This window comes from Oenanthe melanoleuca, chromosome 1, assembly GCF_029582105.1.
Source record: "Oenanthe melanoleuca isolate GR-GAL-2019-014 chromosome 1, OMel1.0, whole genome shotgun sequence".
NCBI lineage: Eukaryota > Metazoa > Chordata > Aves > Passeriformes > Muscicapidae > Oenanthe > Oenanthe melanoleuca.
Window position 1 is genome coordinate 11285846 of NC_079333.1, and position 12956 is coordinate 11298801.

Sequence of the window (12956 nt, forward strand, 5' to 3'; positions counted from 1 at the left end):
AGGGGTGCAGGAGGGGTGCAGGAGGGATGCAGGAGGGATTCAGGGTGCAGGAGGGATGCTGGAGGGATGCTGGAGGGATGCAGGAGGGGTGCAGGAGGGATGCAGGATGCAGGAGGAATGCCGGAGAGATGCAGGAGGGATGCAGGAGAGATGCAGGAGAGATGCAGGATGCGCAGCCCCTGCGCTCCCGGGCAGGGCGGTGCTGCCGCCGGCGCTGCCGGGGGCGGTGGGACGGAGCGGAGCACAGCGGGCAGGCCCTGCTCTCGGCCTTTCCCGGCCTTTCCCAACCCTTCCCTGCCTTTCCCGGCCTTTCCCGGCCCTTCCCCGCCCGCGCTCCCCGGCGGGTCCCGGCCGGACTCGGGCAGGGTCCCCGCTCCCCCGCCCAGCCAGCCAAGGCTGAGTTTTCTCCCCTTTCGCCCCGTCCTTTTCCTCAGCGCACGGGCGGCCTGAAAATCGGAAATGATCTTAATTAAATGTTTTCTGTGCAGAAACAAGCGGGCCCTTTTTGTGCGCGAGGCGAAGGCAGCAGACCTTATCACAAAAGACAAAAGCAAATATTTATCAGGGAACAAAAGATGTCCGCGGTTGCTTGCAGCGGGGGAGATTTTTCTCTCTCTCCCGGTGAAGATGTTTAACAGCGTAAGATGTTTATCGGGACGTCTTGTTGAAATTCTTTGTTTCCCTGCAAGATGTACAAATGAAACTGTTTTTCTTTCTGTGGAGCACATAATGAAGCCCATGAGTTAAACTGCAGAGAATGCAAACACCTGCTTGTCCCTCTGTTGACTTTGCGTTTCAAGAAGGTCTTTTCTTTTCCACATGATAATGGTCTGGGTGCTTGGTTTTGTTGGATTTTTTGTTTCTCCTCTGTGGAGACAAATGGTCATCTTGCCGTCTTCACTTTGTGTCACTTGTGGTGCAGCGATTGTTAAAGGAATACCACATTGCTAAAAGTATTCCTTCTTCAGAATCCTATGTGTCATCGAAAGAATAAGCTATTACATTTTTACTGCTTTCCCTGTCTTGGTTTATTTTTGTATGTTTTTTTTTTTTTGTTTATTTTGTTGTTTTGGTTTTTTTTTTCCCCTTTATGCTCTGTTTGATGATCTACATATCTTACAACTATATTTTCAGCCATGAATGTAAGGGAGGAAACATTAGAATCCATGTAACCCCTTCCAGGAATTTTGCCTGTTCCCCTTAACTATTTCATACATGGAAACACAATATTTCAGATGTCTTGAATGCTGATTGTGCAGTGGTTTCATACAAATGTATCTCTAATACAATATGAGTTTTAGGTGGTATTTGAAACGTGCAAACACTTTTATGAGTGTTCATCCCCAACAGCTGGGTTATCAGTTAACTACAAAATCTATATAAGATAATAATAAAAGTTTAAAGTTTTGTAATATAAACCCCCACTTTCTCCAGCTGAAAGTGAAGAGACTACTTGTGATTAAATTTATTCACATGGCAAATGGTCAGTCTCAAAATAAGCATTGTAAGTTGATGTTATTGCACAGATTTCTGGTACTGGACAACATAATTCATAGCAGTGCCTGCAATCAGTATCTGGGTTTTTTTTATATTTCACAGGATTTGAGCAATACTTTAAAACACTTTTCCACAGCAGCTTAGAAAAGATCTTTACAATGACACAGGCTTTTAAGTACAATGCTGTAAAGTAAAAGTACTGTGACATAACAGAAGAGCAATACCCAGACTGGGCTTGTCTGCTGTTTTAATATATTTCATAAATATTGGGGGCAGGGGGCATGCCTCATTCTTCACATGACTATATTTGTTGATAGCCCTATTTGTCTGGGAAAATATATTCAAAGTGAGACTCCTGGGAGCAAGCACCTGTGGAATTTAAACCTTTCTATTTTATATATATCATTACATTTTAAATTAATAATGTAAAATAAAGCTTTGTATTGGGAAACAGGTTGAAGTATTGTTTTTGTTTCTTTTTTAATGACCATAATATTTTTCTCAAACTTCTCTGAAACTTCACAGAACTGTCAGTTTTAGAAGAACAATTCCTGGGTGTGTTTGTAAATTTATTCCTTTGTACCAATCTTAAAGGAATAAGATTTAATGAAATGAAATTATTTTAGTTCTGATTTGGCAGAATAGTTCTTAGATAAACATGCTCTATGATTCATTATTTCATGTGTCTATTTCAATTCTGATTACAGAGCTTGCATTTCTTTTGTTACTGAATTCAGAAAGTTTAATACTCTTTTCTTAAAGTTGTATAGGGAACCAGTAAATTAGGAAGTCTCAGGACTTTCTTAAAACAAGTAAAATATTTTTTTTTCTTTTTCAGTTCAGAGTTTTCTCTTTACCAGAGATTGAGCATGTTCTATGATAATTTTCAAAATTTCTCTCTTATACTAAGGATTTTTGTATTTCTGATAATACTAGGGTGTGTCTGGAAGCTAAAAAATAAATAGACTATATTTTTCTATTTTATCAAATGAAATTAATATCTAGGCTTCCTTGGATTGAACTACTATCATTTTCTCAGGCTCTTTGGTGAGACACAAGTACTTCAGTGGAGGGAGATGTATTCTTCAGAAACACAGAGTATATTCTGTAGACATATTCTGTAAAATATTAAATGCCACATACTTCTGGACTGCTTTTGCCCTCAAGATAAGTTTTCTACTTTAAAAAAGACAAACTAAACAAAAAACCAAGACTGCTCCAACTTTCTTTTCTAACAGCACATGCATTATTCGAGGATTTAATTGTTTTGAGTTTTATAAATATTGTAGTGAATTATTTTTTCTGCACAAGCAGGAAAGTAGAAGGAAGGAGGGGAGAAAAGCATAATTCCCAGGATCACAGAAAAAGCTGTTTTAAGATAACTTACCTTCTTGCTTACTTCTATCTGACACCATACCCATAACATAATTTTTATCTATGTATAAAATGATTTGTAATGGTTAACATGGTCAACAAGTCAGAAATAAGAAAAACCATACTGCTGTGGAAGTAAATTCTCTCCAACATTAGGAAGTCATTTGTACAATGGTAATGCACTGTGGCTGGTGATAGCAATGCTGACCATTCTGTAGGGTGTTTGGTGGAAAAAAAACAAATTTAAGATTTATTTTCCAATGTAAGTGAAGTATTTAGACATGAAAGGGAAGGATATTAAAATACAAGTATTTTTAGTACAGTTTTTGTACAGATGGGCCTGTAATTGGTGACATGGGAATAGTATATGTACTGAAATATTTGAAATGCTAATTCATTTTTTTGCTTCTGTTTTCCAACTGCCAGCTGTAATTATGGATCTCATTTAACAGATGCTAACACAGGGAGTAACTTCACTCCTGGAGTAGTTCCACTGAAACGTGGAAGCAAAGTTAAGGCTCAGGTGCTTCAGCATTGGTGTAGGTACAATTCTAGGAATTTGTTGAATGCTACTATTAAAGACTGTCTGGTGCCTAGGTTATAAACCAATTGCATTTTGAATATATTTAGTTATACATAAACTAAGTTATGCATTGATATTCTTTATCAAGATTAATGGAGGCCTTCAAATTTAAATTTATCACTGTTTACAGTCCTTAAAATTTCATTATGTGTTGACAGAGGTGAATGAATCTGAAGTGTTTTTTAGATCTGCAGTGCTCTCATAAAATTGGAGAGATAGATGTGAAATGGTTTATGAAACTATTTCAATTAGTTTTATATTATACTATTTTCCAATGGGATGTATTATATACAAAGAAGTGTTGTAATAACAATAATAGTGAGTATAAATTTCCTCAAGTCTTCTTTTTAAATTTTCAGGAACATTTAAATAAAGCATCTGTTTAAAAGAAGTTTTTTACAAGCAGGGGTTCAGTTGGCAGAATGAACTAAGGTAAAAACTTAAGGCTTTAGTCAGTGTCTTCCCTCTGTGAAACTGACAGAAACCTGTTTTATTCTATTTCTTGTTAAAATATAAAAGCCAATTAATACACAGAATAAATTTAATTGCTTGCTTGCTTTGTTTTTTCCTCTTATCAATATTTAAATATATGTGTATTTTATAGTTTTTTTATTTACTGGAAGAACTGCATTTCTATTCAGATGGAAACCCTATTCAATCCAATTTGGAAATTTAATTTTGAACTTTCAGGTCAAATTAAATGTCTTTGTAATTGTAAAATTAAAAATCATTAATATCCTGAATGACTTCAGTCCCACAGGACTTTTTAATAGGGGTTTAGTAAGAAGGGATCCAAAAGTGTTCTGTATAATATGAATAGAAATTAATTTAACTTCTTTGTTGTGCAACAGGAAGTAAGTTCCTTTTCTAACACTTTCTGGCTGTTGAATAATTCAAGAATTCAAGAATTTGTAATAGTGATAGGATTTTGTAAATTCTGGGGCAGGGTAATGTGTTTTCCTACACTGTAAGGACAGAAAATCCTTACAGGACAAAGAAGTGAAACCCTGAAGGAATGCACTACACAGTAGAACAAATCCTCCTCGATTCCTGAAAAGGAACTATGCTTATTATCTTGTGGTGTTGTGGTTTTTGTTGTTGTTGTTGTTATTATTATTATTACTATTATTATTATTATTATTATTATTATTATTACTACTACTACTACTACTACTACTACTATTATTACTATTATTACTATTATTACTATTATTTTCCAAATTTATTTTAAGATGATTTAAAGGCTAATGAGAAAACAGAAAGCACGTTTTGAAGCAACTTCTGCATGCTTCAGAATAAAGGAAAGAGCAGCCTGGTTCTGTGCTTTCTTTTGAAACTTAAACTTGGACAAAAGTGTTTCTTCATTTGTTCAGATGCCTTTTTTTCTTCTTGCTTTGAAAGGATTGTAATTGAGTAGGGATTTGTTTTGATAAAATTTAATAGAAGTGTAATTATAAAGATTGTGTCATTTCAGGTTTTCTAAGTTATTCAGTCATTATTTTTTAATGTTTTTGCTCTTCTATTCCAATGCAAAAAAACAGAGGGCATGAGTGATGTACTTAGTACTTAGAAGGTTAAGGTGAATTTTCAGGCTGAGTGCAAAAGCAAAAAAAAGTACAACAGGAAACTTCATCTTGGTTCACATTAATGTTCAGGGCCAGAACATAACTATAGGAAGAATAACAGAATGGCAGAGTGGGAAGCAATTTGCTGTCTGGGCTTTTTTGAAAGTCACAACATATTATCTCTTTAGGCATTAATAAGGGTTAAGTAAAAAAAAAAAAAAAAAAAAATCCTTGTTTTGTCAACCAGTGCAATTTATTTGCTTGATGTTTTGTTTTCAAGCATTTTTCAAGATTTTTTCCTGTGCAAATTCAGGGATGGAGCTTTGGTGGCTATTTCACATATTTTTATGGAAGATATCCTCCCCACCTTGCCCCTTCCATCTCTTATTATTGCAAGTTCTTATTTTGATACTTGTTAGACCCAAGCAAATATAGAGGAGATCTTCATCCTGCCATGGTGCTTTGCTTTATACAGTCATGTTTGTTTTCTTGGTGTGTGATGGAAGGTGGCAGCAGTTTAATCAAGTCAGTGTATGATGAGCTCTGGGAGGTTTTTGCCTTTCACTAGTTCCTTGAAGAGAAGGACCAATTCCATACCTGCAGCATCTGGGTACAAAGGGATGAGAATACTCACTTCTAGGGTAGGATTTTAAACCAGTGGCAATCTGTTCAGGCCAGAATGGAAGAGACTGTCTGTGTGGAGCTTTGTAATGACCTCAAAACTCCAGGAGAGCGAGAAGATGGTTTTGGTAAATAGGCAGGAAGCCAGGGCAGGAGAAATTCCAAGGTGTTTGCCTAGCTGTGACAAGGACTTTGTTTTTAATTATAAGAATGGGACTGAAAAAAGAGGAAGTATCCAGGCATTTGTTTTCTCTGTAGCCTGAGTAGTACCAGAAAGGTATTTCTGTTTTGTATGCAACATCAGGAGCAGAATAAATGTATTTGGCTTAAGGATGTCACTAGTAGCTCTGTTGTAGTGAAAGATGTTTGTTAAAAAACTGCATGTTGTGGATAAAATTAGTTTTGAATTGATTTGTTTTCAAATTGGTTTAGCCATTCAGATTCAATTTTATCTGTGACATTGAGGGGTTTCTAGACAACTCTTTCCTGAATAACACTGTGGAGCTTTCTGGCATTATAACCAAATTAACAGCATGCTGCGTCATTAAAAACTAAAAAAGCTGCAATTTTTTCTTGGCATAGATTTCTGCAAAGCAATAAAAGACTCCCTATGTTGATTACAAATATTGTAAAGTGTTTACTTTGCTCTATAAACTTGGAGCATTTTGTGTTTGGATATATTGTATGTGGCCTCTTAAGACCTTTTCCATTGTTCTGCTTGTATCTTTTTCGATGAGGGTTTCAGGTCTCATGCAAGAGAAATTTTTGAAGGACAAAACCAGTGTGCCCTGCAGGAAAAGCAAAGGCAATTAAGGTATTTGTAGGCAGGATACACATACATTAGGAATCTTGCCTTTAGTTAATACCTACTCTTTTAGTGATGAAAGTTGCACCAGTGCCCTCACTTCTCCATATTTTAAAAAGGAACAGAATTGAGCTGGCATGCAAACCAGTAGTGCTGTTCCTTATTGATACATTGAAACATTAGAATTTATTTGCTATTTGAGATTTGTTCATTATTAGACAAAACACAAGTTTGTATTTTTCCAGTTCTAATGTTTATACAGAGAAATCTCCAAGCTTCATATATCCTAGGTGTTTCCACTTCTCAAAATTATTAATTGAAGAAACCCATGTAACTTCCCAGTGAGGTTTGTGCACACCAAACCTTTTCCTACATAATCCCATATGACCATGAAACTTTCCCAACCAGAAACTTCATGTCCTGTGAATTACAAAATGGTTTACAGCAGGCTAAAAGCTTCTTAGAAGTATTGATAATAATGCCTTTTTCTGTCTCAGTAATAAAGGAAAAAGCAAGGATGAACTATCCCTGCCTTGGGCAGGAGAGGAGCTGGCACTGGACTTGTTCTATGGGTCAGTGCAGGGAGTGCTTTTCCCAAATATGAGACTTTAGCTACTCACTGGAGTTGGATGGAAGCCAAGAATTTATTTTTACAAAATAGTTTTGTGCTGTTTAGTTTTGCTTTTGCATTTCATTGTAACAGAAGCAAGATTTTCATGCCTTTTGGTGTAGCACACGAATAAAGGATTTTCCAGATGGGAATAGGAGAAGCCATCATGGAATAGCTAGTGGACTGGAATCCCATCCTGTTCATGATACCCACTGTGCATGACCAGGGCGGGGATATAGATCTGAATCACCAATTTTGTTTTCTGTTAGGAAAATGAGTAAGTTCTACTTCATAAAATATGTTCTTAAGAAATTCTCATATTTTTTACTTATTCAACTATTGGTTTTTATTGGCTCAGTGTTGGTAGCATTCAGTTGATTGCTTTTGTGTTATATCCTACTCCTATGCAGGATTATTTTCAAGATATTTTTCATGTTGAATAACACAGAATTTCAGACTGAACTGACACTTATGAAAAATAGAAATATGAGGGCTAATGTTCTTAATGTGAAATTCTGTTGGCAGTTAGTAAGAAAGTTTAATCAACCATTAAATAATCAATAGTTAATAGTTCACAGAAGGTTTATCAAAATTTTAATTTCTTTGGTTCAGGAATATTGGAAAATACAATTTTCAATAGCCTTAAGGAGTGAAAAGTCTCACTCCCATTGAATTTAAAACTAATTTGAACATTTTATTACGTCAGGCTTCCTTAATAATCCCAGAATGCACGGATTGCATCTGTTGTTCTTTTACTACTGAAATCAGTGAATTGTGGATTCTAAATTTCTAGTTCTTCAGAAATAAGTGGATCTGGATTACAAGAAATGAAATAGTCTCAGGTAAAATTTGAATTCTTGGAAAACTTTGTAGAGGGACTTTTAAATACCACACAATGAGTAAATTCACTTTAATTTTTCTTTTTGCTGGTCTTTAGGGTCCATCTAATAGTATGAAAAAAACCATGTGTTAAGGATCTCATTTTCTTTTTTGTTAGTTGCATAATTTAGATAAGAGAACTTCTTTTACTGGTAAAGATTTGTGATGTGAAGACTCTTTACCGAAAATTTTTTTTTTTTTATTCCTATTGTCAACAGAAAAAGTACTTGCTGTCTTTGTCTCTCTGTAGATATCTACATTAATCTTTGGACTGCTATCTTGAATAACTCTGGAAAATATTCAGAATAACTTAATAGACAATCACTATCTTTATCTTATCTTATTCTATTGAGTTAATCAGTTTAAATTTTCTGGGAAAAACATTCTCAATGAATAAAATTTTCTGAGTATATTTGTTACTTTCACTTTTACTATCATATGACCAATAATTTAGCCACCTTTCTCAGTTCCTTGACTCTTTTGGCTTCTAGTCTTCCTTCACTTCAGAAGCAGTTCATATGGATCCATGTGAAACAAGCTTGCAGGAAAAAATATATTATTGTGCTTCATGTTTTGGAGCACATGAACAGGTTTAATTTCAGATGAAACAAATGTGGGATATTTGCCCCAGCCAGGCATTCAAACCAGAGACAGACCAGAACTGAATTGTTCATTGCATGGGCATCAGGTCCTCAGTGCCAAGATGTAGCCAGAACCACCCTGCAGGCTGGCAGGTGGAGGATTTCCTTGAAAAGGGGCTTGTGTGTATTGATCTCTTCATGAACAGAAAAGAAATGGCTTAACCATCATACTGTCTGAGCAACTGGTTAAAGACCCTATTTCTGTATTTAGAAAAAGAAAGAAGGATTTGGAGGAATGAGCCAACAGCATTACTCTTCCCCTTCCAGTGAAAATGGTAAGGTGTAAGGAAACTGTTGAAATCTGGCCCCTCTTCATCATCTCCTGGAAAAAGGTGCCTCCTACAGTTCTGAGTGAAATGTATGGGAGGTGAGATTAAGTCATGTCCTCAGTATTCCCTATTGCCCAGCTGGACACAGAGATCTGATAAACATGCCAAGGGCGTTCGTACTGTCTTCTTCCCTCCCTCCCTCCCTTCCAATCTCCCTCTCTTCCTCCCTCTGTCCCATGCAGCCTGTACCTCTGATAGAGTATTGCTGAAGGACAGAAAGGAGGAGTCCTTCCCTTCTGCCTGGGCTCAGACAGGCTCTCCCATCCTGGCCGTGGGAGGTGCAGCAACATCCCAGCTCCAGCTTGCTTGGCCTCCTCTCTGGCAGGTGGGGTGACCCAGCCTGCTGTGCCATCCTGAGATTTCAGGATGTTTGTGCTGGGTTGCTCCTACAGAATGAGTGGGAGGTGAGTTGGGGGTCAAACTCCAGATTTAGAAATGCACAGTCCTAGTCAGAAAACAGCCTTTGTCTCTGTGGAGTATAAAGACTCCCAAGTAATGGTAAAACAAGAACAGCCCAGCATTACCAGGCAGTAGGATGAGATCTGCAGGGAGGGCAGTTTTCTCACATCAGGAGATGGGATGTATTCAACATGGATAGGGAACAACTGTGCTAGGCTGTGCATCTGCTGTGCTAAGCCAGAAGTTCCATCACCAGATTCTATTATGTAGAAACACTTAAAAGATTTCTATGTGTCCTTCCATCTGCTCAGCTCCACTCCACTAAATATGCTCAAAGTAAAACATGCTGCAGAAGACAGTCACTCTTGTCAGAAGCTGGCATTTTTAAAAGCAAAAAGTAGTAATGTAAGAATGATTTGTCTCTTGTGAAATATTTCCTTTTGATGATTAGATGGCAGTAGAATAATAAAGACCTTTCAAAGCATTTATGCAAAGAGGCTTATTATTAAGCCCCAAATATAGTCTAAATTCAAAAGGCAAGATTGGGGTGCTTTAACTTCCTCTGTTTGGGCTGTGGTTTGTGCATCACAAGATGACAGCTGTAGATCAGAGGACAGAGGCAAGTGATGGGTGTTTGTGAGCAGGAACTTCCTGGGAGATATTGACCAGGTCACGGGCAGCTGCTCGGAAATTTGTTAAGTAATCTATCTAATATGTCCAAGGAGTAGCACATCCAAATCAATCCATCCAAATGCCTCAGGAATATCAATAAAGAGATAATAAATCTGATAATTCTCTGTGATTTGCTCTGGTGTGAAGCTACCAGGGAAGCCTTGTACAATATGAAGATTAATTCTAGTATACATTTGTTAGGGTGACAAATGCTCGGTGCCAGAACTGTGGCTGGTGAAAAATTCATTTCAAATTAATCTCAAACTTTGTTTTCTGCAATAATCTGCTGTCATAAAACTGAATGGCAACAAATGGCAATTGCTCAGGATGTTTTCAAAAGGGAACCAGACCCCAGGTTTACAGAATGAATTTTCCAGCCTCTTTTTTTTTCTTTTGTGCATCTCCCACTTAATTTCTGTTCAGCAAAAAAACATTTCTTTCTTTGCTGTTGTTCTGAATTTTAAATCATAGTAATGATAAAAATAAACCATTACCTGTATCATAGTAAATACAAAGCCTAAAGAGATAATAAACATATTTAGATAGTTAATATCCTACCCAGATTAGGTACATTAGTTCTAAGTCCATTGTGAGAGGGAAAAAGATGTTCCATCAGGCACAGTCTTGAAAGTCAATTTTTTTTTTGTTGTTTCCTTTGACTGTGGTAGGTATAAAATCAAGTATATAGTCTAGAAATTATGTGATGTATTATAGACTACATATTAGTTATCTATTATTATATATATTATAGACAAATTATATTAATCTATAATTTATTTATTATTTTTTCCATTTGTCAAACACCTTTAAGAAAGAATCCCAGCACTTCTGTTTCTGACTTAGTGATGTGAGAACAGTGACATTTCTCAGGGCAAACTGGAACTCTAGGATTTTTTTAATGTTTGAAAAATTCAGAATTCTGTTTGTGACCTTCATTCTAAAAACTATCAAAATTATCTGCATCTTTTCAAATTAACTCCAGATTCTTTGAAGATCAAGACTAGCTCTTTAGCCATCTATGCCTTGGTCAAAGGCTAGAAATGTTATGCAAAAAGTAGTTGAAACCCAAGAATTTTACTTGTGCATGGATTTGTGTGTGGAGATATGTGTGTATGCTGATAGAGAAAACCAACTGGAAGCATGTCAGGCTTGTTTTCATGTTTGGATCTCATCTTCAGTGTGTCCCTGTCTGATGGTTTGAGCCATGGGTCTCAGTTTAGTCTTGTATCCCTGTAAGCAGATACCCAGACATGACAAACACGTTGGGACCAGTGTTATTTAATATCTTCATTAATGACAGAGACAAAGGGATTGAGTGCAGCCTCAGCAGGTTCTGCAGATGACACCAACCTGAGGGGTGTGGGTGACACACCTGAAGGACGAGATGCCATTGACAGGGATCTGGAGAAGCTCAAGAGGTGGCCCATGGGAATCTCATGAGGTTTAACATTTAAATAATCAGCTCCTCCCTATCCAGTTTCCCTTTCACAGGTTGTATACAAGTCTGTGTGGATTTAGGAGCAGTTTCCACTTCAGTTGATGCATTATCAGAAAAAATAGTGAAATTCCAGTTATATGGCCATCAGTTTGATCAACATAGATCTCTTTACTTCACTTTTGTCTAATTCTACAGTGTTTATCTTCCCACTTCTACAATTTGGTGGTAGAGTCACCATCCCTTGAGGTATTCAAGATGCAACTGGACATGGCACTCAGTGCTGTGCTCTAGTTGAAAACCTGGTGCTTAATTTTCCATCATAAATAGTTCTGTGGAATATTTTGAAACTGTTATCATGCTAGTCAACATTCTGTTGTATACTGGATACTTGGCAAATACATGAAAGCTTACAAAATTTTACTTGCCTTTACTCCTAAGCTGTTATAAACTCTTTACTTTTAAATGGTGAAAATCTATTTTTCAAAGAAAGGCAATTTATTATGTTTGTAAATAAAATCCATTAAAAACATGGCTTGAACTCCAGAAGTTGAGTTTGCCAGCTTGAGGAAAGGGGAAGGTGTTTTGTTTGTTTCTCCATTTGTTTTTGTTGTTTTTCTAATTCTTTTTTTTCCCTTGTGTGACACTGAACTTAACAAGGGTGAATTGAATTAAAATAATCTTGGCATCATACAGTGCAGTGTTTTTACAGAGTATTTGTTTCTGAAAGAACTGTGATTTGCTTTTGTTTTACAGGACTGGAAAGAAACATTTTCCATAGATGTCGGTTTCTGTCTCTGTGATGCTGCACTCTGAGTGATGCCACGTTCAGCACTGAGTACTACTGGCAAAATGAGAGGCTTCTCAGAATGAGGTAGGTTTCACCCTTTTCTACAAGGCCTGATGAAGTTCTTCATAGTCACTTTTCTGTTTAATATAAGTGAAGTCAGGTGCTCCAGGTGTGACTTCACCTTGACTTGTCATTGGTTTTGGTGGCTTCCTAGTGTTGGTATTTACCCAACAGAGTAATTAATGATTCCAGGTGTTGTAGTGGGCTACAGTGTTCCATGAGCTCTCATTCACAGTGTCACAGTTTTGTTCCAAAGCATTCTTGGGCTGTTGTGACTGTTACCTGTGACTACAGGTACATTCTGTAGTCCCTGTGCATGTGCCATCAGAATATCTCAGTTAACCTTCCACAGCCAAGATTATTTCCTAACAGAATGGTTACAGAAGAGTGATTTGAGGAAGGTTTGCTTATTATTATTATTATTATTATTATTATTATTATTATTATTATTATTATACATAATCTCTGATCAAAGTGCAGTGCAATGAATAGGTACTGCCTAAAGGCCTTGATTCTCTTTTATTATTTTCTCACTGGTGGTAAAAGACATATTGAGGTGAGAGTTTGTTACTTAAACATGGAACTGGTAAATATGACACAAAACATGCAATAGACCCACAGCCATCTGGAATGGCAGCTGAGCCCTTGGCAGGGTACTGTAGGGTATGCAAAATGCATGAGCTGCCTATGCTTAGC

The 12956-nt window shown here is 36.8% G+C and overlaps 1 protein-coding gene across 2 annotated transcripts in view; it reads left to right on the forward strand.

Moving 5' to 3' along the window:
* LOC130252166 (uncharacterized) overlaps nt 1–12956 on the forward strand; it is a 306913-nt gene that overhangs the window by 31031 nt on the left and 262926 nt on the right. For both annotated transcript variants that reach the window (XR_008840314.1, XM_056489461.1), the window contains exon 2: nt 12167–12284. Coding sequence is in view for 1 of the 2 variants with exons in the window: in XM_056489461.1 (XP_056345436.1) it covers nt 12280–12284 (5 nt within the window). In the remaining variant the exon portion in view is untranslated. The remainder of the gene's footprint in view (nt 1–12166; nt 12285–12956) is intronic.